This window comes from Sphaerodactylus townsendi, linkage group LG09, assembly GCF_021028975.2.
Source record: "Sphaerodactylus townsendi isolate TG3544 linkage group LG09, MPM_Stown_v2.3, whole genome shotgun sequence".
Taxonomy (NCBI): domain Eukaryota; kingdom Metazoa; phylum Chordata; class Lepidosauria; order Squamata; family Sphaerodactylidae; genus Sphaerodactylus; species Sphaerodactylus townsendi.
Genome location: NC_059433.1, coordinates 61,509,561 through 61,536,647, shown reverse-complemented (window position 1 = coordinate 61,536,647; position 27,087 = coordinate 61,509,561). Strand labels below are relative to the sequence as shown.

Below are 27,087 nucleotides of genomic sequence, written 5' to 3'. Positions count from 1 at the left end.
TTACAGCTGTCTATAGTCTGTCTCAGAAAACTATGTTATTGTTGTATATTCCTCCGCCACAGAACTCAACATGACTTTCTTTGTTGTAGAATGCTACACCTGGGTCTTAGTGCCTACCTAGCCCTGTTCTCCCACCCCATGCATTTGGTTACTGGTGATAGTTCTTCAAAGAACTATAAATGCTCTTGTATCAAAGTACCATGTACAATAACGCACAAAATAGTGATTTTCACAAAGACAGGGCGTAAAAATGAATGATAATTCTTATATTCATTTCAGTCTATATTCTAGAAAACTGCACCTCAACTGACCATACTAACATCTTTTTCTGAGACAGGGTATAGGATTATGGCCATGGTCTCAGAATTTATATTCAAATTTAGTCCTTAGTATTACAGTTCTGTTCTATACAAATAGACTGATGTTGAAACAAATGCCTCATGCGTCAACTATCCAGATGCTCTTGGGGTAATGGATAAGTGTTACTGTAGGATAACATTCCAGTCAGCAGCATTTTTGAAAGCTGACAAGTAGTTTTGAATGAACCATGCCCTTGTATCGGAACCATGTGTTTGTGTCTTCCTTCAGTTATGAGAAGCTGAATTTTCAGTAGTTCGAATGATTGAGTCTTTAAACACTTTGAGCTAAGCTTCATACTTGTTTCTCTGATATGTTTTGTTATGGTATATTGGACTATTCAGTGTGGATTTATATGACTAGTGCATTTTGAAGGTTGTAGTTTATGTCCCTCTCTCCTCCGAATTAATGTCCATTCTCATTATATCAGTGCAGAGTATATAAGCAATATAAAATAGCAACGCAAGGTAGTGATGTGGAAAGGTAAGAAGTGGTAGGTCCAAAAATTATGCAGAGATAAATTTGGAATAAGAGACAGGCCAACACGAAGAAAACGTTATAGTGTAAACTGAATCAAATTCTGTCATGCTTTAGGGGAAAAATCAGTTTATTTGAATAATAGGATTTCTGAAGCACAGCAGAAGTAATTTTAATACACATTTACTGCATTGTGGGGCTGGGGAATCACTTTCACACTAGAATGAGATGAACAGTGGTATCCTAAGCAGAGGTACATTCTTCTGTAAAGCATCACGTTAATTAGGGAGCACCTGTGGCGCATTGGTTTACCTAGAACCAAGCCTTCTGAACTTTAGACTCCAGAAAAAGATTTTTCTTGTCTCTAAAGCTTTTTCATTGAGTTTGATTTCTTTGATTTGCAGCTGAGATTTTAAGATAGTTTGTTTTTCCCCTCATAGAGTAAGTTGTGTCAGTGTGTGAGGGGGGAGAGAGAGTGTGTGTGGGGAGAGAGAGAGAGAGAATTATAAGAGTTACGTCTGAAAAACAACCTAACTGGGTTGAACTCCATTTAAAGTGTGATGCGATCCTTTCTCATTATATAAGTGTGAGCTGTTAAAATAAAGACTAACAGTGCAGTCTGGGGGGTTGGGTGGGTAGTTGCATAGGGTGTCTTGCTGCAGCACGGCCAGCAAGTCTATAGCGACAGTGCCACCTCCTCTGTGAAAATGGCCTATGCATCACAATGGGCTGTGCCACTGATTTTGCCATTATAAGTTCGTGCCCACAATTGGGGACTTTCCTGTACTGAAAGGAAACTGACGAAAGCTCGCTCTGCCTCAGGAATTCCCCCTTTAGTGCTGGCACAGGCTCCTGAGCCAGAGGAGCACTGCCACCACAGCAGCATTTGTGCCCAAGCATTGCACTACTGTTCAGTTTCCCAATACTGGTGTAAGTGCCTCTGTACAGGCGTAAATGCTTCGTACACCAGCGCATGGCATTTACACTGACACCAGCATTTACCGACACATGGCATTTACACTGACACCGGAATCATGCTGTCTCCTATGTGGTTTTGCCTCAACCCCCCCCCCCCCCCTTTTGGATAGTACTGTTGGGTGTACCACATTATGGAAACTATCTTTCATTAATCTTGTCAAGTCTGGCAGAATATTACATTTTGTTGTAATGCCTTTTAATTAGTTTGTGGAAAATTACATGAGATCGATAGATCGATAGATAGATTAGATAGATTAGATAGATAGATAGATAGATAGATAGATAGATAGATAGATAGATAGATAGATAGATAGATAGATAGATAGATAGATAGATAGATAGATAGATAGATAGATAGATAGATAGATAGATAGATAGATAGATAGATAGATAGATAGATCCAAAATAAGCTGTTTTAGGAAAAACTATTAAAATGAATTTTATTTAAAGCTGTAAAGAATTAAAATATTTGTTTAATAAAACATTTGTACCTCTCAGCCCAAAAGCAGATTTTAAGGTGCTTTACAATGTTAATGTAAACTACAGCAAGTTATCAGGATAGAAATAACATAACGTAACAATTGCAAAAATAACAGCCCATAACAATAGATTAAAATAACCTTAAGCAGAAAGAACAAGGGTTAAAATATCATATATAATATGTTTGTGTGTGTGCATGCACGCATGGGAATTAGTTTACATGCATTAGGATATATAGAACATATTTTATTTATATTTCTAGTTAAAACAGAGCCAATGAGCAGCAGTGAGATTGCTACTACTACAGCAGACGGGTCTTTAGACAGTTTCTCAGGATCAGGTAAGGAAAGAGGAATAAAATAGCCATAACAAAAATACTTTATTTTTTTGGGGGGGAGGGGGGTGTTCATCTTAAAGTCCACACTGCAGCCAGTGAATTTTTATGCATGTATTCTTTTTGTCAGCTGTTGCTATCTTTCAGCTGTCAAATCTGTCTTGAAATTAAATTGCTTTTATACATAAATGTGCTTTTACACATACCGTCTAGCAACTTTGGAGGAATATTTTTGTAGTTCCTAGTTTAATTATAGGGGTGTTTTGGTGACATTTCACAAGCACTTTTTAGGTCTGGTTATGAAATCTATGTGAAATCATGCAAAAAAGATATTTTTGTTTCAAATGCATTGTTGTAGAGGGAGACATAATATAATAGTAGCTATATATATTTAAAGTTTTTAAATCACATATATTTTATTCATTAAATAAATATAATATTTTAATTAAAATAAGCAAACTTTTTTTAAAAAAAATGATCCAGCTATTACAGGTGGAATGTTCTTGATGAATGTATGTACTCTATTCAGCAGAAAATTTCTGCTACAAATGTACAGGACCTTCTTCTCCTCATCTGAGTTCATCCATCCATAAAAAATAAAGGTGTATTTGAGTTGAACTCAATGAGAATACCTCCAAAACAGTCTCATTATTTTAAAATATTCCTAAAATATGATGTTGGGTCAGCAAAGAATGTTCCCAGTAACCACTGACTTATTGTGTCTTTTCCTGCAATCCAGAGCTAGACAATCTCATTGAAAGGACAGATTGAAGATACTATAGACCAGGGGTAGGGAACCTGCGGCTCTCCAGATGTTCAGGAACTACAATTCCCATCAGCCTCTGTCAGCATGGCCAATTGGCCATGCTGGTAGGGGCTGATGGGAATTGTAGTTCCTGAACATCTGGAGAGCCGCAGGTTCCCTACCCCTGCTATAGACAATAATAATGGATGCTCTCGAACAAATGACATATTTATTATTATTATTATTATTATTATTATTATTATTATTATTATTATTATTATTATTATTATTATTATTATTTTATTAAACTTATAGGCCGCCTATCCCCGAAGGGCTTGAGAAAGGAAGAAATGTCCTTGAGAAAGGAAGAAATGTCATCTGTTAGAACTTAATCACATACTGAATGAAAGGTGGCCATGATATAAAATGGTCCACTTGTTAACATTTACCATTTTCAAGTATGTAATGTGTTTGGGAATGGTGCAGTTCTGACAAAGGAAGAATTCAGTGTTCGTTCAATAGGGACAAAAGTGAGAGAGATGGTTGAAAGAGTCTTTTTAATTATGACATCGATTTAAGTTTGACATACTTTACAAATGGTCCCTTAGGACCAATATAAAAATGGCTAATTTGTAAAAAAGATATTGAAAAGCATTGTGCTAATCTGGACCCCAATAAAGTATTATTTGGCACTAATTTAATTTAATTAAACTTTGTTAAATTTCTGGAGTTCCTTTAGTAAAAACAATATTTAGATTAGACACGTGTGTGTTTATACTTCCATATGCTTTCTTTTCTCCTCTGTGCAGCAATTGGAAGCAGTGGCTTCAGCCCAAGACAAACTCACCAGTTTTCCCCACCACAGATATACCCTTCCAAGTAAGATGTCTGTTTCTATAAGAAAATAGAAGGAAGTAAAGTAAAACCTTGTTTATAATTATAATTGAATCCATCTGTTAAATCAAAATTGAAATCAGTTTACCCTTGAGAGAGACTAAAATATGAACAATTTGAAAATATATATTTTAGACACAGAAAATTGATTAATTAATTAATTAGTGTTGCATAGCACCCAAGGAATTTGGTATAACCAAAATGATTGCATGCTTCTGTCTAATGCAAAGGCTTTCCTGTTTTCTGTCATTGTGCAACAAATAGCAGACCATACCCACATATTCTTCCTACTCCTTCTTCACAAACTATGGCTGCATATGGGCAGACTCAGTTTACTTCAGGGATGCAGCAAGCCACAGCTTATTCAACATATCCACAACCCGGCCAGCCATATGGAATTCCATCATATGGTGAGTAAAGTTATTTGAAATAGAAAGAGACATTTGTGCAGTTGTATTTGACTGAGAAGTAACTTTGCTGCTGGAATTAGTATTAACTGTGATGACAGAGTTACATGTTAGTAATAGTGCCTAATTACCAAGTTACTATGATATGGCATAAATGTTTTAGAATACAGCTTAAGTCTGGACAGTAGTAGGTCACTGTTTCAGGATTTTAGAAACATGTCACTTAATGTGCTGTGTATCTACTTTTACATGTCTTCCTTTCCTAATATACGTATATGCCAAGTAGTATTATGTACTAGGCATACCAAATATTGTGTCAAGAAAAATATGTCAAGTGAACAAAGATCAATGCATTTTTCCCAGTTTATGTTACAAAATATTGTCGAAAGCCTTCGACAATACATTATGTTACAAAATATTGTCGAAAGCCTTCGACAATACATTATGTTACAAAAGCTCACAAATTTTATCTATATCTGTCTGTCTGTGTGTATGAAATATTTGAAACCAATGGAACTTCGAAGTGCTTAATTTTGGCAAAGTGAAATCCAAAATGCAATCCAATCAAATCCTTTAAAACAATAATTAATAGTAGCACTTCTGGTCAGTAGTTGGAAGCACTGTCATAAATTTTTTATTATAATCTGTCTTAAACTATTTTATCATTTTTTAAAAAAATCCTGCATACAAATTTAAAAAGGGAATGGTACTGGCACATCTCAGGACTGTTATCCTAAATGTTTTGAACTGCCTCTCTGCTGATCTTAGGCCCTTTCTGCACGGGCCAATAACGACGCCCTGGGGACGGCAAAAACGCCGACCCCAGGGAGCCATTTGCACAGGCGGTGCTGCCAAAATGCAGCAGCGCCGACCTGGCTCCCTTCCACCTCCCCCAGGGCGGCCTCAGGCCGCCTCCAAAAACCTCCCTCCCGAAGGGAGGTTTTTGGAATACAGCGCATTCCCGGCTGCGCGGTGCGAACGGCACCACCAGGCATGCGCTGTTGTCCCCGTCCCTCTCCCACTCAACTCGTCGCCTCCGTCACCCTTCTGGCCTCCGAAGGCCCTCCCTCGCTGTCCTCCGACCCCTAGAGGTTGGAGGGCAGCGTGGGCGGGTCTACGGAGGCCAGCAGGGCGACGGAGGCGATGGGAGAGGGACGGGGAAGAGGCGGGTCGGCCGGGTGCCAGCGCTCTGCAGCGCCGTCGTCCCAGCGTCGTCGGGTCGGCGTAGATTACGCCGACCCAACCCCTTCCGCCTCCGTGCGGAAGGGGCCTTACCTTTATTTTATCAAGAGTTCCAGGATTTTAAGGACCCCTAGCAACAGGTATAACTGGGTTGCCTTCCCCTTTGGTGCAGCCCCTTATAACTTATCTCTTCCATTTGGCCCTTCCCTTTGGCTCCTCTTTATCTGTGACTTTCCATTTCAGTTTACGCAGTCTGGTAGAAAGAAATCATAGAAAAGTTTTGCTTAGCATGAGGGGCAGACAAGGAGCTACAAACATACACACACTGAGCTTTGTTCCAGCTGCAATCTCTCCATTTCACTCAGCCTCTGTTCCATAGAAGCTACTCCCCAGCCCAAACATCTACCCCTGAGATTTGGCTCATACTTAACTTGCTGGTGTGCTAGTGTGGTGGCATCGTCAGGTTGTTGCCCCAAGGGGGCAAATTCTGTGTCCAAGATGCCTCTGAGGTACTGACAGTGCCACTGAAGTCCAGCTGGCTTTCAGGGTGTTCTAGTCAAGGACAACCCTCATCTTTCTCCCCCACTTTTGTTTGTTGGAACACCAACATCTTCACAAGTAGATACTGAGTAGGTTAAATGCATGCCTTTAGCAAATAAAAAGATTGAATTAAATTGGTTTAAGCGTCCAGAAGTTATTTCATTCTTCAGTTATTATAAATGATATAAAGTATGTTTGAAAATATGAGAATTCTATTTAAAACATAACTGGGAGGATTTTGGAATTCCACCTTGAAATGTTAGTCCATCCCTGACTATAAAGCATGTTTATATGAAAACTGCTAGAAGTAGTAAGTATGAATAAGTGACTGGTCTTATTGTTGGAATGTGCACCTACCTTAGAGATTTTTAATTCATAATTTATAGTTTCAAACTGAAAATTGAGTGTATGCAGCTATGGACTTTGCAAAGCAGGACATTCCTGCTTCCCCACTCCTACTGCATTCTACTGAGTTCCCTGAAATATTGTTCTTGGTAGGTCAGCAGACTCTCAATAACAGCATCAGGGGCAATTGTTGGGAACTGCTACTTCTTCTACTAAAGACTTAAGCCTTTGGAGCTGCATAGTTGGTTATACCCTATTGCGTTTTGGCAATACCAGCTTACACGGTCTGCCTTTTCTCTGCATTATTTAGCAACATTTCTAAAATAATTGTGTGTGATTGACATTCTTCAATCCATAGTTTATGGCATTTTAACTACTAGGAGGATTGTATTGTTTTAAATTTCAATTAAATGGAATATAGATTGGTGTGACTGGATGCTTAAAGTGCATGAATGCCTGTATGTGATTTATTTAATATCCTGTCATTGTTTAAATATGAACAAATAGCTTTACTATCACTAACTGATTTAGGTGCATTGTGGGCAGGCATCAAGACAGAAGGTGGATTGACACAAACACAGTCTCCTGGACAGACAGGCTTTCTAAGCTATGGGGCTAGTTTTGGCACTCCCCAACCAGGACAAGCGCCATACAGTTACCAGATGCAAGGTCTGTATAAATAACTATATCAATTTGGTTTGAATATTATATTAGGGGGTTTGTAATACGATGAATAAAGGATGTAGTTACCAGCTAGTACTGATATCTTTTAATAATGATAGTTTTTTTAAAAGAAAACAATGGTGGTGGTGGTGAAGTGCTGTAGTATTTAAGAGCAGTGGACTCTTATTTGGTAAATAAGGTTGCTTCCCCACACCTAGACATGAAGTCTGCTGGGTGAACTTGGACTAGTCACAGTTCTCTCTGAACTCTATCAGCCAGTCCCACCAACCTCACAAGGTGTCTGCTGTTGGGGGAGGAAGGGAAGGAGTTTATAAGCTGCTTTGAGTTCCTTGTGCTTGAGAAAAGTGGGGTAAAAACCTAAAGTCGTCTTCTACTACTTTTTTGTGTTTGTTTTCCCCCCAAAGATGTGTGTAATTCAGCCAATTATAAATGTCTTTTAGAATCCCACTGTGGTGGTAAAAATATAATATTTTGTCTTCTATGAATGATAACCTTCAATGAACCCCTTCAAAGTAACATATTCGTGTTTTTTCTTGCAGTCAAAATGAATATTTTAACATAGAAATTCTATTTTTAAAACAATAGTTCCCTGCTGTGATGGAAAACAGAATAGAATTTCTATCAAGACTATAAATATAAAGTGATGTGGTTTCATCCGTAAGGTGTGTGTTCTGTATCTGTAAATTTAAGATGACATTCCCTACAAGCTAACTTGTCAGAATGATCTAGTTAATGGTTGCCGTATACTTGGGAAGCTGTATGGATGTTTAGATGTTATCAGTTGTAGATTTCCCCCCTAAGCAATATTAAATGTTTACTTGTTATGTCACATTATAGCTAATATATTTTTTTCTCTGCCAGGACTTCTGTAATCTAATTCCTCTTAGAAAATTTTTTAAAAAAGATTTACAACTCAGTAGAAATATAATTTCTACGTTTAGATGGGTCAGTGAAAGATATGGATGCTGAGCCTCTGGAAACTTTGTAACGGATGTTATAAGTAGACTAATGTTAATGTAGTCGATAGATCATACTTTGGTGATACTGAATAGCTTTTAGATGCATTGGTCTCGCCTTTTGCTTGTAAGGGAGGGAAACTTTTACCTTTTGAATTGACAACAAAACTGTATGACATGAGACTATCCTGACATAAGGCATGCATTAAGATCAACCATTTTGGAGCAGCAGTGGCGTAGTGGTTAAGAGCAGGTGTACTCGAATATGGAGGAACCAGGTTTGATTTCCAGCTCTGCCACCTGAACTGTGGAGGCTTATCTGGGGAATTCAGATTAGCCTGTATACTCCAACACACGTCAGCTGGGTCATCTTGGGCTATTCACAGTTCTTCTGGGCTCTCTCAGCCCCACCTACCTCACAGGGTGTTTGTTGTGAGGGGGGGAAGGGAAAGGAGTTTGTAAGCCTCTTTGAGTCTCCTATAGGAGAGAAAGGGAGGATATAACTCCATCTCTTCTTCTTCTTCTTCTTCTTCTTCTTCTTCTTCTTCTTCTTCTTCTTCTTCTTCTTCTTCTTCTTCTTCTTCTTCTTCTTCTGTTTACAAAACAGAGAACAGGATTTTAAATAATACCTTTTAGCTATGGAAAGGGGGTTTTTTTAGATACAATTAAGGCATTTTTAGAACAAACATAAGTTCTTTTTCCAGAGTCTTTAATAAGTCTGTAGAAACATTGTTGTCGGTCAGTGTGCCCCAATCTGCAGATTTAGGTATCTGCACATAGGAGGCACTTACTTGGGAATTAGATATATTGATAGCAGTTGTACACATATATGTTCCCTGATCTGGATAGCCCGAGGCTCGCCTGATATTGTCTTATTTCAGAGACTAAACAGGGTCAACCTTGGTTAGTATATTGATGGGCTATATCCAAGGACTACCAGGGTCATAACATGGAGATAGGCAATGGCTAACCTCCTCTGAATGTCCCTTGCCTTGAAAATCCTATGGGCTCATCATAAGTCAGTTGTGATTTGACAGCACGCACGCACGCACGCACACACACACACACATGAAGTATATATACAGAGCTAGCAAGTTAGTGGTTCAGCTCTTATTTGAGCATTCTGTATCATTATACAGAAAAAAAACAACCCACCTACCCTTTATTCATGAGGAGAAGAGGCGGGCGACGAAGGCTTAGACTGTGGGGGGCAGACAGGTGGGTGGCTGGCAGCAGATGGCAGAGGTGGCCGGCGGAGTGGAGAGGGGCTCACCAAATCTGTACCCCCACATGGCTAATCCAAACCCCCTCTGTTCTCCCCCCCGCAAATATGCCATTGGTGAGGGCAATCTGGCATTCCCACAGGAAGTCCAGAAATACCAGGGCAGTCTGGACAAATAGTTATTTTCCATTTTTAAAATACTGGTTCAGTTCTAGAATATCTACAGCCATCAAGTATTTTTCATTTCATTTCCATGCTTCTGTTGTGGTTTTGTGGATAATACTGTTAAGATCTCTAAAATACTTATGGGGTACATTCACTAACTTTGGGCTTTTGCTTCAAGGACTATGCAATTACTAGCTAAGAAGAATTTTCACTAACTTGTACATTAAGTAACTTGGGGCTTTTGCTTCAAGGACTATGCAATTACTGGAACAGCTGAGGAGAATTTACAGAGATTGAAAGAGACAATGAAAGGTTTTTTTCTAAATAACTTAGCAGCAGCAAGCCTTTATTGGCATAGACAGCAGTATAACAATAGTAAAAAACCGATTAAAAAACATATACAGTACAGGAAATAAATGTTAAGTAGAAGGAAATCTACTGGCATTTAGTAATTTCCAGAAGAAAGTCTGCCACTATCATACAGGCCGTTTCCGCATGGGCCAAAAACGGCGGCCTGGGGGTGGTAAAAACGCCGCCCCCAGGCCGCCGTTTGCACAGTGCGCGGGCGCCAAGAAAACGCAGCAGCAATCGACCTGGCTGCCCTTCCCTCCCTCATTGGCGGCGTCAGGGGCGCCTTCTAAAAAACAACCCTTTAAAGGGTTGTTTTTGAGGGAACAGCGTCTTCTCGGCGGCGCGGTGCGAACAGCACCGCCGGGAACACGCTGTTTCCCTTCCCTTTCCCACTCACCTTGTCCCCGTCGTCGGCCTGCTGGCCTCCGAAGCCCCTCCCTCACTGTCCTCCGACCCCTGGAGGTCGGAGGGGAGCGTGGGCGGGGCTTCGGAGGCCAGCAGGCCGATGACGGGGACAAGGTGAGTGGGAAAGGGAAGGGGGCAGAGGCGGCTCCATGCGGATCTGCCTGTCGTCCGCCGGCCTCTCCTGAGGCCGCCCACACACTTGCGTGCGAACGGCCTCCGCCCCCACGCCTGCAGAATTCTTGCCGGCGTGGGGGCGCCTGGGGGGCCGTGCGGAAACGGCCACAGAGAGAAGGATCAGGATTGTCCAGCAAGTAGTGTAATCTAAATAAATCGGGGAGTTCGGGTAAATGTAAAGGAATAAGATTCACATACTTGGTTCTGATTTCCTTGAATCTGAAACAGTGTAGTAATTGGTGGGCCAGAGATTCAACTGAGCCATCATTACACGGGCACAATCTATTAGCCTTTTCTTGCTTGTCAAATCTGCCATGTAACAAGGCAGAATGTATAACATTAAACCTGGCAAGCATTATGGCTTTCCTTTGTGCAGGGTTTATTAAGCAATACAGGTAGTGTGCAAAGTGGCCCTGTTCAAATGGAAGAGAAAAATACAGGTGGGAGCATGTTTTCTTGGCTGCGGTGATTAGGGTAGAGAACTCTCTATCCAATAGTTGACCTTTTAATTTTCTATAAGCTTCTGAGTAGGACAAAGGGCAAAGTGAATCCACTGACAGTCCAATAGAAGCCATTTTTTCTTCGATTATGGAAAACCAAGGGTTGGAATGGGTGTCAGAGAGCAGACGGTGAATTGCAGTCAGAGATAAAATGAATTCGCAGCCAGAATCTAAAAGCCCTCAGCCAAGTGGCTGATTCCAAGGAGTTTTGACCAAACTTCCAAGGAGTTTTGACCAAACTCCCACGCAATGTGGGAGTCCAGTTATCTTATGAAAAAAATTGGATTGAAGGGAACTCAAGGAGTGGTTAATAGCTTGAATCCAAATTGGGACTCCGTAAAGCAATCTTGAGGCAACGTTGGCATTGAAAAATTTGAGGGCAGGAGGGATAAAGGAATGCCCACAGCTGTAAAAGAAACGTAGTAATTCTGACATACTGTTAGATGTATCTAGGAGAGCGGCCTTCCTATGGGTTGCCCATGAAAGGTTATAGGAGAATGAAAGGCCAAGGTACTTATAGCACTTAACCTGTTCAATTTGGGTGCTATTCATTGCCCATGTGAGCTGCTTAGTGCGCCTAGAGAAGACCAATACCTTGGTTTTTTCATAATTGATTGTCAGTCTGTTGAAATGAAAGTGTAGATTTATATACCTGCCTGCCTGTCTTAGATTTATATCAAGACAGTAGTGCTGACCTTTTCTTCATGTATTGGGCCCTGATGAGAAACTTGGAGAGCAAGACAAAGGCCCCTTCCGCACTGGCCAAGAAAGCCAGGTTGGGGGCGGTATAAACATCGTTTGGGACGGAAACTTCGCATGGTCACCACCCTGCAAACGACTCTAAACCACCCCTAATTTGCGCCAACAACCTTGGAGTGGGTTATACAAGAATTGCTCAATGAGTGATTCTTTCGTTTTACAGTAGAGCACAGGCCGCAGCCGTCAGCCGCTGTAAACAGACAAATTACTCATGGAGCAGTTCTCGCACAACCCCCTCCCTGGGTCCCATTCACAGAGCTACTGGGGGGAATGGGGCTGTCTCATGGACCAGGGGGTCGGCCCTGCCTGCCTGCGAAGCTGTGCTTTGCAGGCAAGCAGGGACAAGCAGGGAGGTGGCAGGGAAGGGAACCATGTACTCATCTCCTTTCGAAGGCACGTCTGTGGTCCCTGGCATCTGTGAGGCCGCTTGCATGAACGTGTGTGAATAGTCCCAGGGCTCCACTGGAGTCAAGTACACTGGTGTGAGCCTGCTTCCCTGGCTTGTGCAGAAGGGGCCTAAGCATGTCTATTCAGTAGTAATATCCATGTTATTCAATGGGTCTTATTACAGACAAGTATTCTTAGGATTGCAAACTAACAGTGCAATCCTGAGCAGAGTTATACTCTTCTAAGTATATTGCAGTGAATTGACATAGAACAGTGTAACTCTTTTTAGAACTTCATTGTTAACTAATCACTCCTGTAACAAATACCAAGGGGATCTTTTTTAAAATAGTGAATAAAACATTTCCATGTGGAAACAGTCTCAACTGAATCATTGTTTATGGACAGGCTATTTCAGTATATTTCTCAAATTTTATAGGATACAATTTAGTTGCAAAAGTTATAATTTTGCTGCATCAGTATTCTGTGTGTTATTGTTAGATAACAAAGTGATTACCATCTTTGTCTCTTTTTGTAATCTAATGCAAGAATTGTGTGTCTTTCTGTTATGACAAATTCTAGTTAAAATGTTGTGAACTCTGAAGAATTTTAAAGCACTCCTAAGCTGGTGACCCTGGGTGGCCCACATAACAATTTTCAGAAACCTGTTTCATGTTTGTTACGGTCTGAAAGACTCCAGCCATTCTCTACAGGAGACAATAGTAACTTTAAGATGAAAGAGATATTTCTTATAATATGCTGACCTAGATGCAATAGTAGTTGACCTGTGAACTTTCTGATAATATTTATGTGTTTAAAAAGCACTTATTTTATATATGCATTCTGAATTTCTATTATGATCAGAAATGCCTGTTATATATATATTTATTATTTCATTTTTATGTATGTTATATACAAAACACAAAATAGTTAATTTGTTTTTTAGAGTATTGAAAAATTATATAAAGTAGTTACAGGTGTACTGTGATTCTATGCATGCTTTCTCAGAAGTCTTTCAAAGTTCCAAAAGATTTTCATCGTTGCAAATTCTGATCTTTAGTTTTAGTTTTAATTTCTTTTCTTACTAGCTGTGGTTTTTTACACTGAATCTCGATAGAGAGGCTAGTCATTTTGTTTAAAGGTTGTGAACATATCTTAAACCACTATACAGAATTAAATAAGATTGTCGCAAGAGAAACATTGACCATTATTACATTCAGTTTTCCAAAAAACTGAGTCTCGTTATTTTTTTCTTCTGAAGTAATAAAGACCAAAGGAAACACAGTACAGGATAGTGGTTAGAGGCTAGACATAGACAGGCTTATGGCCATGTCTCTGCCTGCCCCACAAAGGACATTGGGTCACCTTGGACCTGTTATTTTCTTTCAGCATAACCCATCTCACGGGAAGGGGAAGGGATGAAGAAAAAATAGAAACACCTTCATGTTTGCCATGCTCAGCACATGAATTCTGGCATATAATGAATATAAACGAATGAATCTATCTTGGGTGTTAACACAAAAAAAATGGACAAGGCATGTTTGACTAGCTCATGGTTTCCTTCATTATTTAAATGTTGCTCATTTCTCTGTCACATGCTGCTCAGCTGTGTAGGTCCAAAATCTTTAAAAGCATCCAATTTGTATGTCATGCCAAAATAATGATGCTTGTATTAAAGCTGTTATTTGATACCTTCAGTAACCTGGGGAACATGCCGTCAAGGAATATGACAGGAATGGGTTTATGTTAGTTAGCCTAGTTAGTTCTTTTTACAGCTTCTTTGGTAACCCAACTGTATGTGCAGTGTAAAGGCTTTTTTAAAAGCATGAAACCGTACGAAATAGGCAAGTTGAAGTTGCAGATGCAACAAACCTCATCAGGATGATTCATTTTCATTTTAGTCAGTCATATCTTTAGTTCAATCACTTGTCATCGTTTGGTTCCTCTTTGTTTTTTATCATCCTCAAATCCTAAAACAAGCAACTGTGACAGCTGGCTGCTGTCTGCTCCAAGGATGTTATGTCAATAGTCTGTATCCTTGTTCTGCTAAAACATGTATGTTTTAAAATATGCAGAAAGCCAGTAGCTGCATACATTGCTCCAAAGAGGTCTCTTCCAGGAGCCATAGTTCTTAAGATTTTTGGGAGAGAATATGAGTATTTTAAATTAATAAATATCTTCAGCTCTTAATGGGGTTTCTACATCAATGCCAAATGTAATGTTTGCAGTGACGGATCATAGTTTACGGTTGAACACTTCTGATCGCTGTACCAGGCACTGATGTGTATTCTGTGGCCATGTGCCCATAAAGTTCACAGGCAGGAACTCCTGTGACTTCAGCAACACTTGTTGATGCCCTCTAGAAACCGAACCTGCTTCATTCAACAGTGCTGAACTGTAAGAGTCCATCAGTGAATGTCCATTTGAAGTGCTGCTGAGCTTTGGGTTGTACCTCTCTGCAGCTAAGGGACGGCGGGAGGGGCACTGGGAGAACTTTCTCCATGATTGCCCCCAGGCTTTGGAATTTGGAGATTCACCATGCACCTACCCTTTATGGGTTTAGTCACAAGACGAAGACCTTCCTATTAACCCAAGCATTTGTGTAGCCTCCCTGGAAACCCTTTATATCTGCTGGTCTTGGGGGTAGGGGTGGAGTTATTTTATTGCTATTTTATTATTGTTTTAATTGTTATATTCTGTTGATAATGTTTTTATTGTTTTAACCTGTGTGAGCCACCTAGAGATGCTGATATGAGGCAGGGTATAAATATTTATAAATTAAAAATTTGTTACATCCATAGGTATTTATAAGAAAATTGATAGCCAAAGACTCAAGTTTAATACATTTTTTTTAAAAAAAGTATGTACAACTTCAAAACGGTTATGTTTTTCAGGTTTACTGTTTCCAATGCTTCTGAAAAAGCAATTTTTCAGTAACAATTTAGAATTTATTAATGTTTTACAAGTGCATAGAAGTTATTCTGTATCACTCAAATCATAGACAGATTCATGGAGGGGAAAAGAGTGTTGCTCTGATTTTACCATTAATTTACAAAATTATTTGTGGGGGAATCATACCTTTTTTTGGAAAAGAGACACAAGCCTGTGACAAAGCAGGGAATGGAACTCCATTTCCCACTCAACTTATGTTTTCTGTACCTCATGAACTAGGATACTATATCTCATCCCATAATGATAATAAATGACCAAGGCAGATTATGGCAATATTTTACTATCTCAGTGTATCTTTATCCTCCTGGCAACTGCTGCTTTTCATTTCCTTTTGGCCTAACCACCCCCCATCCCCACCCCACCCCCACTCCATGCAATTGCACTCTAAATGCCCATATGTTCAAATTTGCTTTTGGGTCTAACAGGAGGTTGCTGCCCTTTTGAAAGTATAGCTTTTGTAGATAAAGGCATTAATACAGAGGGCCCATCTGTCCATTTGGGGTAGCCAGGGTTGAGAGAGCATTGCACTGTCCAGATACATTTAAGCTAAGGCCTTTCTATTCAGATGTCATATAATAATGCTCTTAGTGTTGGGGCAACAGAAACTTCATGCGAGAGAAAATTGCTGCCCAAGGCTGTATTTAAGAAACTGCCAAAGTACTATAATTGCATGTGACACTGTTGGAGAAGCACATACGCTCCAGAGAGACTTGAGTGAAAACTTCCCTCATGTTTCTGTAGCAGGAGAAAAATGTAATAGTAGTAGCACTCAGAAGTGTATATTCTGTATATCTTCATTAACACTGAAAAGAACATTCAGTTTTGAAAGTTTTTTATAATCTAGTACATGATCAGAAGTGTCAATATGTGCAGCTATTCCTTTGGACTGCACCTCCTAAGACAACAGATGGTCAAACACATTCTTCTTGTCTTTGTGAACATAAAGCTTGTATACATAAAATATTCTGCCATGAATCCCTTTCTTGGAGTCCGAACTGCAAGAAATGCACCATTTAATTTTTATGATTATTAACTGAATGATTATACATTTTAATTCTGCTCTAAATGTATTTGATTGGAACAACTTTGTCACCTTCCTATAATGCAAAGTTTTGGCATCACTGGGCAGCATCCAGCAGAGTGAGCAGAAGGCTCTTTGACTCATGAAAAAGGGACCTTTTGATTTCTGCTATTTGTCTGACCAGTTGTACTCTTCTGTGCTGTGTCAAACAGCATTAGGGCTTTTATGGCATTAGGGGATCAAGAGATTGCGGCCAAAAGGAAGAGATGGAAAAGCTCCATTACATGTAGAACTTCACTTCTGGTTTTCTTGATCTCTTCCTCCAAAGTGTATCACTTCATTCATGCAATCTGTTGCTGACAAACCACAGCATGATTTGTTTTTGAATTAACATAGAGAAAATATTTACAAATATATCACATCAACTACTACAAGTGTTCTCATTAAATACATTGTTTTGGTTATTCATATGGGCTTTGTGTTTGTTTATTTCAGGGAGCAGTTTCACAACATCTTCTGGAATGTATGCTGGAAATAATTCACTCACAAATTCTAGTGGATTTAATAGTTCACAGCAGGTAACTAAATATGAAATGACAGAGTACAAAAAAGGAAAAAATATTTTCTCATAAAGCAGATGGCATACATACCCTCATCTGCATAAAATATTGAGAAGTACTTTAATACTACCATCCTATGCAGGATTACATTATTCTAAGCCCACTGACTTCAGTAGATTTAGAGGAAGGTAGAACAGGGGCATCACATGGCCCCCGGCGCACGCCAGGGTAATGAAGTGGGGGAGATGGCGCCGGGCCCAGGCAGCGCTTGCTGGCTCCGGGTGGTAGACCTGGGCGCCACTGCTGGCTCCGGGCAGTAGACCTGGGCGCTGTCGCCGGCTTTGGGCAGTAGACCTGGGCGCCTCACCAGCTTCAGACAGTAGAGCTTGGTGCCGTCACCAACCTGGCGCTCCTCTGTGAGATCGACAGATGACTCGATCTCTCTCTGTTCCCACCCTCCACCACCACCCCCCGTATCTAAGAAATATGGGGCGGGGGGGGGGGGGGGTTCAGATTTTGCTCCCTAGATGTGCCTGTGTGTTAGAATTCTAGTGTAAATTTTCGGTTTTTGTTGCCTTCCATTCTACCTTGTATTTTTAAACAAAACAAAATTCAACAGTACAGTTATTTTATAGATTTATTTACAATTTTAAAACTTATTCAGTTTCCTGTTTATCAAAATGAATTCTGAATAGCAAGGGTAGTTTGGACCTTCTGAAATTTCGATCCAGTGCTCATGATTTCTACTAAGCAAAATGCAAAAGAGCAGATAAATTGAGGTGTTCATTCATATTTAGATTCTAGAAAAGGGTTGGAATTTCTGAGGCAGTGTGGTGGGTGCAGCCACAAAATGGTTACAATAAAATGGCTGCTGCAGGAGGTGGAGCAACCCACTAAAAGGCTGCCACATTTGACTTTCAATCACACATTAAAGATCCTTATATTGTGACAGCTACTGCCAAAGCAATCTGCGCAGCCAACCAAATCTGCAATGGCCAGTCAGAAGCCTTGCCGGATGGAAGCCCCAAACACTTTTTAAAAACACTTGATGAGCACCAGGAAATGTGTTGATGTCTGCCATGGCACCCATGGGCACGACATTACTGATCCCTGTTCTATAATATACTCTGAAACATAGCAGCATATTAATGGGAAAGTCTAATACAGCCTTTTTCCCTGCTCTGTTAGGAATATCCATCTTACCCCAGCTTTGGCCAGGGTCAGTATGCACAGTATTATAACAGTTCTCCGTATCCTTCACATTATATGGCAAGCAGCAATACTAGTCCAACAACCGCTTCCTCCAATGCGACATACCAGCTTCAAGAACCGCCATCTGGCATTGCAAGTCAAGCAGTTACAGATCCTACAGCAGGTAATTGTTCTGATTTTATTACCCCCATGGGCCACATTTTTGGTACTTGAAAGGTATCTTTAAAATAATCCTGAATTTATGATCCCACTAGCACAGTATTGACAAAGATTGAAAGGTTGAAAAATGAAGATCAGTGAATTTTTAAACAAATCATTTACTGTTATTTTAGTGGGAGCACAAAAAATTAACACAACTGAGCTGCATGGAATTATTTACAGACTTTTGCAGACTGTTTTCTAGATACTAGTTTTTAACATAGAGTTATGATTGAAAACTGCACTGAGAATCCTCATGTTTAGATTGTTGACTTATTATTTTATTTATCTATATAAAGAGGGGTGTAGATTAGTAATAATAATAAGCAATTGCAAACAAATTTGTTAATTAATTGATTTTTTAACAAATGATAGAAAGGGTTCCTTTCTTGGATAAGGAGGGCTCCTTTTTAAAAATTCTAGGCTCACCTAGATATTCTAGTGCTTGCAGTTTTGGAAGACCACTTAAATGGGATTTCATATAATGACAGATCTTGCCCTGTGACAAGATGTCCATTGAGGACTTGGCCCATGTCACATTCTAGTGCCCAAGATTTGACATTGAGTGTAAAAGATTTCTGAGAACCATTTTATCTCATTTCTTGGGAAGATCAGATCAGGATAAATTAGTATTGCAACTGGCAGATAAGCAGTGGTGGGATTCAAATAGTTTAATAGCTGGTTGTTTACAAGCACCATTTTAACAACCGGTTCTGCCAAAGTGGTGCGAATCTGCTGAATCCTACCACTGCAGATAAGGATACATTTATTTCTTTCCAAATTGCAAGGTTTGTTGCTTCTGTCATATTTCTAAATTTTAATCTTTCCTGTAAAAATGTTTGGATTTTCTTGTTTTATTTTTATTGAATTGTTGTAACACTAGCTTATTTGTTGATGCAGTAAATACAGACTTGACGTCAAAATTCTGTTTGAAGAAATGCAGTAAAAATAATATTGAGGGGGAACAACCCAGGAGCTATGTTCCAAAAGAACTCAATAAGGTTTTAAAAGCCCCTGTTTTATTTGTATTCCTTGCCTGAGCAGAGGGGATGGGTTGGATGGGAATAGGAGAAATGGTCATACGCCTTCAATTTTCTCTAGTGACATACTATGTTAATAATCTACCTGGAGCCCTATGTACTGAGTACCACAGGGCAGAGGAACGGGTCAACCCAGAATTTTTGCATTTTAAAAGCATTTTGATTTTTAATTGTTTGAAGTCCATAGATAATGCTAAGCAGTTCTGCTCAGAATTATGTTCTGTTTCATTCAAAGGCTCTTACTCCCAGTAAATATTCCTTGCAGGTTTAGTGATATAGTCCAAAACTTATTTGTTAAATGATTATAAATATTGGGCAAAGCAGTGCACACATGTAGTCAGGTTTATTATTGTTTCTGAATAGCAGGAAATCCCTTGGGAGATTCTGCACCTAAATGGAGATAAGAGGCAAAACCCCCATTTTGCGGGCAGAGGTTCTCACAGAACACTCTCCCAAAATGCGTCAGATTTATTTTAGAAAGCCCAACCTGGGTTAAATGAAGCTGGCTAAACAAGCTATCTTTTCCCTGTAACCCCGGTTTCAAACACTTCCTGCTTGCCTGTGCAAACTATGGCAGCAAGAAGCATAGAATTTCCCCCCTTCCATCTTCCTTTTGTGCATAGTGTTGTCAAAGGAAACAGAAAAACCTGATTACAAGCACTCTTCTTATTGCATTGCACTTCATGTTGTAATGTTGCTGAAGTCAACTCATTTTCCTTTTGGTTTCTTCATGTGTGACATGGCCACGGTTCAGGGGTGCGTTGGCATAAACAATGCCGACGCACTCCCCCGGGACCGTTCGCATGAACGGTCCTGGGAGGGCGGCGGGTGGTGGTGCAGCCTTTGCACAGGCTGCACCGTCGCTCAACGCCTACCTTTTATCCTGGCTTCCGGCTTGTTGCAGAGGCCAGGGGACACGCCCCCTCAGCCTGGAGCTACGGCTGTGGAGTCCCCTGGCCTCTGCGACGAGCCAGGAGACAAGGTAGGCGTTCGGGGAGGGTGTGGGGGAAATGGCGCCTTCCAGCCGCTGCTTCCGAAAAGACGCTGCTTTGCGCTGCTCAGGGGTTGTGAGACAGTGCCGGCTGTGCGAACCCCTCTCCAGGGACGCTGTTTTTAGTGTCCTTGGGGCGCTCTTTCCTGCTTGTGCGGAAAGGGCCTTAATCAGAATTATTCCATTCTAAGTCCACTGAAATCATTGGGGTTTAACTGGTGATTCTTCATAAGATTGCACATACATCTGTACAGTAAAAAAAAATCTGCATTAATCAGATAAATAAAATGAAAAACTATTATCAAAGTTCAAAATAATCATTTTTTCTTTGTATTGCTGTAACAGAGTTTAGTGTGATCCTGGGAAGCTGCTTTATGGTATCATACCATTAATCCACGTAACTAAGTACTGTCTGCTGAATTCTGATTGGAAACTGATTTCTAGTGTTTCAGGCAGAAAAAGGTCTTCCCAGCATTCATTTTCTGAAAGGCAAATTAGATATGAACTTTTTAAATGAGGTGGGTCTTAACACACACACACACACACCCAGGACCTAACCTGCTTTCCTCGTTACTGTATAGTGGAAATAAGGACATTGAACAGGGTGAGGAGTGGCCTTGCCCCACAATGGTGTTTTCCCAAACAAAAATGGCCCGAGTGATATTATTTGGCCTATGTTGGAGCATGGAATACTGCTTTAATACACAGCTGCTGAAAGCCTATGGGGAAAGTGAGTCAAGATTGGGGGAACATGACTCATTGCAAAACATCATGACTAGTCTGGCCATGAATTCCTTTGATGCTCAGGATTAAACCTGGAAACCTCCTCATACAAACCATTTAGTCACAGTCAGTAGCCTACAGATTTTATGTTTATGCTAAGAACCACTTCCATTTCTGAGGCTTTGGCATGTAAAATTCTTTTCCATTTTATTAACAGTAGAATTTCATGGCATATTTGAAATATTTAGTGCAGAGCCTTTTTTGAGAAGTCAAGAATATTTGGAAAGTATCAATTTCATTTTATCAGCTTTGTTTTTCATAATAGCTATAGTGATATGTATTGGATAAAATCTCTTTTGAATTTTCTTTATTTTGGAATTTATGTACAAAATGGCATAGGGCTAGAATCATTCTAGGTTTTGGATAAACAGAACCACAGAAAATTCACTTCTAGCACCAGAAAATGTTTCAGGCTTTCAGGGTAAGCACCTTTTTCTGCCTTAGCTTGGAAAGTGGCATTCTCCTTTGCTGCAGTTTGGTTTAGACCATGAAAATCTAGAAAGCAGTCTCAGCATTCACTACATGTGACTTTAGGAGTTCCATGATTTGAAAAAAAAATCCATATGCAGGAATCTAATTCAGATCAGAACTGGTTGTGAGGGGAATTTGAATACTTCCTTCCCAAGCTGAAACTTACACTGGTCAGGGGACCAATTTCTGCAAATATGTAGGATCTGTATCAAAACCTTTATGTTTGCCTCTGCAGGGTAGATAACTGTTTTCAGGGCTGTTTCAGATTGAGAAAATGACATTAATTTTAATCTGCACCCCCATTACATCACTGCCTTGATTTGAATTGGGCCTTTGTGCATGTGATTTTTTAAAAGTGCTGGAGGGCTCCCAGCATCATATGTTTTAAAAGGGCTCCCAGCATCATATGTAGATCTACCCTCAGTAAGTACTGGGAAAGTTTCTGTATTTTTCTGTTTAAAGAGGGTAGGATTTGAATACACCAGAATATATATGCATGTGAATACGCCATTTTATCTAGTCCTGTGACCTAGCCGGACAAGAAAGTCACTTAACATTGTAGAGTCTGTATGCGTAGCTTCTTGCAAATATTGATAAAAATATCTGCTCTTCATGTATTCTTGCTTGGCCTATGAGCTGTTAATGACAGTAGAACATCAGAATATGTATTTGGTTGCTTTTTTGAACCCATACTTAAACTTGGATTCCCATACTTTTCCCCATACTTGCACACTTTTGTCCTTTCAAACTGGCACACATATATTAAGGACATGAAGCTTTCCTTAACATTTATTTTTCTGCTACTAAAAGCTTCATCATTTCATTTTTGTGTATCAGGCAGCTGCTATAGCAATGGGAGTATTATTGTGTGTACTTATCTGGGATCAGTCGTTTAACTGAATTTCCAAGTTGGCTCTGCATGCTTTCTGTTTTTCCTGTTGTCCATGTAGAACAACTTGTGCAAAGAAGTATCACTACTACTTTCCTCAGAAGATTTTTTATTACATTTCAAAATCCTTCCAAATTTGCCTGTTCAGAAATTCTGGAAAACATGGAATTATAGTCATTTGAACTGCATTTATTTTGTTCAGAAATGAAAGCTGTAATTTGTAAGATGATTTTGTAATGTTTAAAACTGACATTCAGTGCAATTTTTGTCACTAAAATTTGTAATATTATATAGAATTCCTTTTCCAAGAGTAATTATGGATATCACCAAATTTCTATAGGTATTCTGCCCAGGGCAGAGAATGATATGAATCCATGTCATGAGCCTTACACATAATCTGCGTTCCTTCGCTTAAGTTTATATCTTCCCTATGGTGTGGTGTGATTTGTATTTAAATATAAAGATCTGCATGCACAAGAGTTTGGGAAATTATATCCCGCTCCTGCATCAGCCCTCCTGTGTCCCCTCTCATTGCCCCTGGGGCTTTCTTATCTCCCAGGAGCAGCATTGCCGGGGACACTTTTGGGATACTTTGAGGGGGATGGGGTGGGAAAGTTGTACTTCTGCGTACAGAATTTAGAACCCATTTATATTTAAATTTATGTTTAAATATTAACTTTGTGAGGTGTTCAAAGTAAAAAGCTGTCATCTTCCATCTGAAAATGAATGATGCTTAGAGCTCATAAGCTGTCAAGTTTGGTACGACATATTGACGAGATAGGGACTAGCATTGCCAACCTCCAAGTGGAACCTGGAGCCCCCCCCCCAAAAAAAGAATTACAACTGATTTCGAGATGACAGAGATCAGTTCAACTGAAAAAAATGGCTGCATTGGAGGGTGGGCTGTATGACATTCTGTCCTTCTGAGCTCCCTTCCCTTCTCAACCCCTACCTTCCCCAGGCTCTGCCCCCAAAATCTCCAGGAATTTCTCAACCTGGAGCTGGAAACCCTAAGGATTTCCCATAAAGTACTGTGGATATCAGAGAGAGATTATCATATTTCTGTATGCCTAGACTAATGTCATAGATTATCATAGAACAGGGGTCTGCAACCTGTGGCTCTCCAGATGTTCATGGACTACAAATCCCATCAGCCCCTGTCAAAGAAATATGATAATCTTTCTCTAATGTGATATTGCAAAGATTTGTTGGAATGTGGTGATTTTTCTGCACCTTCCCCCAATCAGGCATTTAGCACACACATAAGCTTTCACACATAAAAGTGCTTATTTTATCCTCTACTCCCAGCTTGCCATTTGATGTTATTCTTGCCTGAGACCCTAATATTGCTTTCCTTTCTCTCCACTCTGGTTGGCTTGCTGTTCTTTATCTCTTTCTGTCTTTCTCACACGCATATACACAATTTTACACCTAAATTATTTTTTATTAGACAGAAGAAACGGAAAGTCTCAATTAACTGATAAAATTTGTAACCTTATTTAAAATACAAATTTGAAGACATTCTCTAATTTATAGAAATATCATTCAATATATTATTGAGTATTTGTGTCATTTCACCACCCAGTTTTTCAGTACAGCATTAATAAAGGTTGTCCATTTTACCCCCACAATAGTCCTGTAGGAAAGATTAGTCTTAGACAGCGAGTAACAGGCCTAAGGAAACTCAAACTTCAAGAATGAACAAGAATTCTCTCAGGCACCCATTACTCTGTTTAGTACACCAACAGCAAAATATGAAAGGAAGCAAAGAGCATGCCTGACTCTTCCAGTTGTGTTTATATGTACTAGGAAGAGTTCTGACTTCCAGGAATTAATTAGTGTTCCAGCTTTAAAAATAGTAGATGTATATTGTAATGTTTTACTATAAAACAATTCTGAGACTTTGTGTGTGTGTATCAGTGAGTCAAACTATTAGTAATAAATTCCAAGTAGTTACAAATAAAATGTAAACAACTTTTTCTTCTACAGCAGAGTACAGTACAATCCACAGTCCGACAACTCCCGTTAAAGATTCAGAAGCAGACAGGTTGCGCCGCAGCTCAGATGGCAAATCACGTGGCCGAGGCAGAAGGAACAATAATCCTTCACCACCACCTGACTCTGACTTAGAGGTATTGTATATGCAGTATTATTTATCATCCTAACTTCCCAAAGAGGTTTGGGAGATTATAAAACACCAAACCAGTTGATGAATAAAACCACCTGCAAGCCAACAAAACCAAAGTAAACTATTATTCCCAGCTAAAACCAATTCCATTCCTTCCCACTTATATTCTTTTGTGTATCATGCGTCTTACTTAGAGATGTGAAAGCCTTTGAGGGGGGGGGGGAGGACTAAAAATTTTAAAAAAAACTTTTCCTCCATTTGTAATGAGGCCATTCCCCCTATTTTTCTGCTGGAAACATTGGAAATTGGATACCCTAATAGGACTTCAGAGAGACCGAGCAATACATCTCAAGAGTACTCAAAACATAGGCCGTTTCTGCATGGTACAAATATCCCAGGTTGAGCAAGACAAATATCCCAATTTGGCCAAGAGGTTTGCATAGTTCCCAATCCTAAAGCGGGATATTTCCCTCATCACGGGCTTTTCAAAAATCTCTGAAATGTTGATCTTTTTCCAAAATCCTGCATTGAATTGTTTCTGGGCAAAGGCCACGGGAGCAAAACCGATTTATTTTCCCCACACACTGCCTGATCTCCCTGCCTTTCATCATGCTAGCCCTGTTCCAGCTCACTCTCACCAAGCAGCACTTGCTAGCCAAGCTGCAGCCAGCCCAGTCCTGCAGCTCCCAGCTCATATTCCCAACGGGATCTGGGGAGGGGAGGGGTGGGGAACCGCCTGCCTGGCAGGATGCTCTCATTCAATGGCAGACCCAAAGAGCAGTCAAATGTTTTTGGGAGATCAAGTTGTGTGTGTGTGGGGGGGGGGGGGGTGAGTGTTTCATGCTGTGGTTTCCTGCACACCTTTAAATGTGGATGGGACATAGTACTCTGCCCAGTATTGGTTAAAAGTTTTTACTTTGTATAGCATAATGTGCTTGCCATGTTGCTCACTGCATCAGCTCCTTTCCAAAACTAGAGAAAAGGTGTGTGTGGGTATGTGTGTCCTGCTTGGTTTTCCTGCGGTTGCTGTGGATCCATCAATCAAAGTATTGTCTTTGGGAGTGGGGGGGAAGAGCCAATCAGAATACAGCACACCAGGGATGTTCGAGAATGCATGCTGCATCTACGTTGTAAAAACAAAAAAAAGTCGGATTTGTACAAAAGATATGGGAATATTTCCTCCTGATCTTAACTCGACTCCTTCATAGAAATGGGGACCCATGCAAATGGAGGAAATAGACCCTGATTGTAAGATTCTGTTAGTAACCTGGTATAACTGTGCTGTGCGGAAACGGCCATAGTGTGAAGCAACTCAGGATCTTCTCACTCACTCGATGAAGAATTTGAGAGGAAGAAGAGGGATGATTTTTAAAAAGTCTCCTCCTCTCTGTCCTATCCATTCTTTCTGAGTCTTTTTAATGGCCCCTACTTGTAGAAAAGTATTCATGTGTTAAAATGTGTTGCAGTAAAAAAACCCCTTTACAATTTTTAGATTCTATATTATTCCAATGAAATTATGCTTAACTGTATTTTTAAAATAATATAAAACATAGTTTTAACTCAGCATACCTTTTAGAACAATTTTCCCTTTATATAGTATGTATATATTTTCTGTTTCACTTACTGACTTTAGAGTGGGATCCATTGATTTGGTTATCTTTTTACAGAGGGTATTCATTTGGGATTTGGATGAAACAATCATCATTTTCCATTCCTTGCTTACAGGATCTTATGCTAACAGATATGGGAGAGTAAGTATATGAATATTACTTCTTATTTACAATAGCATTCTGTTTCATAGTGGTTTTTCTATATGCAGACAAAATCTATAAGAACTGTTCAAATAAAAGGAATTATTTAGTATTAGTAGAAGATGAGGTAGACAGACTACCTAACAAGAGTTGCCTAATGATCTTTGAGGACTGGGGGTACAACAATATTCAATTGTACTATAGTTGTACAATGTATTTATAAAACTAGCCAAACAACTGAAATATGTTTCCAGAATTGTTTGATATTTTGTATAAACTAGAAATGATACATTGCAGGAGTCACTTTTTTTGTTTAAAAATAATGGGTGTTTTAAAATTTTAATTTATTATTTATTATTTTGATTTTTTTAAAATAAGAACAGCCATGCTGGATCTGATTAAAGATTCTGAGTCTAGCTTCATATTTTCTATGGAGGTAAATCAGAAGAAGGATAGCCCTCAGCTGCTTTTGCTGACAGTAACTCATATGCATGGCCTTCGTAATCTTCTTGCGGTAGGCTGTGTAGAGAGTCTAAAACAAACATATTCATGAAAAACACCTCAGGGGCAAAAATATTAATGAAACAAGTCTGACCATTTCTAATTGTTCAAGGGCACAGTTGGAGTTGCAGCACCCTCCAGAATTTATCCAGTCAAAAGTCCCACAGTGCATCAAATCAGTAAGAAGGAGCTGAGAGTCATGCTTATGGCTGTTTCTCCAGCAGCATTCTCCGGACTTCGCCTTAAAAGGC

The 27,087-nt window shown here is 39.7% G+C and overlaps 1 protein-coding gene across 19 annotated transcripts in view; it reads left to right on the top strand.

Moving 5' to 3' along the window:
* EYA1 (EYA transcriptional coactivator and phosphatase 1) overlaps positions 1-27,087 on the top strand; it is a 128,035-nt gene that overhangs the window by 22,076 nt on the left and 78,872 nt on the right. For 7 of the 19 annotated variants that reach the window (XR_007245456.1, XR_007245455.1, XR_007245449.1 and 4 more), the window contains 8 exons: positions 2,555-2,632; positions 4,181-4,250; positions 4,530-4,675; positions 7,271-7,408; positions 16,808-16,890; positions 18,061-18,247; positions 24,446-24,588; positions 26,252-26,335. Coding sequence is in view for 7 of the 19 variants with exons in the window: in XM_048507743.1 (XP_048363700.1) it covers positions 2,555-2,632; positions 4,181-4,250; positions 4,530-4,675; positions 7,271-7,408; positions 16,808-16,890; positions 18,061-18,247; positions 24,446-24,588; positions 26,252-26,335 (929 nt within the window). In the remaining 12 variants the exon portion in view is untranslated. The remainder of the gene's footprint in view (positions 1-2,554; positions 2,633-4,180; positions 4,251-4,529; positions 4,676-7,270; positions 7,409-16,807; positions 16,891-18,060; positions 18,248-24,445; positions 24,589-26,251; positions 26,336-27,087) is intronic. The other 12 variants (XR_007245450.1, XR_007245447.1, XM_048507748.1 and 9 more) reach the window with 5 other exon arrangements.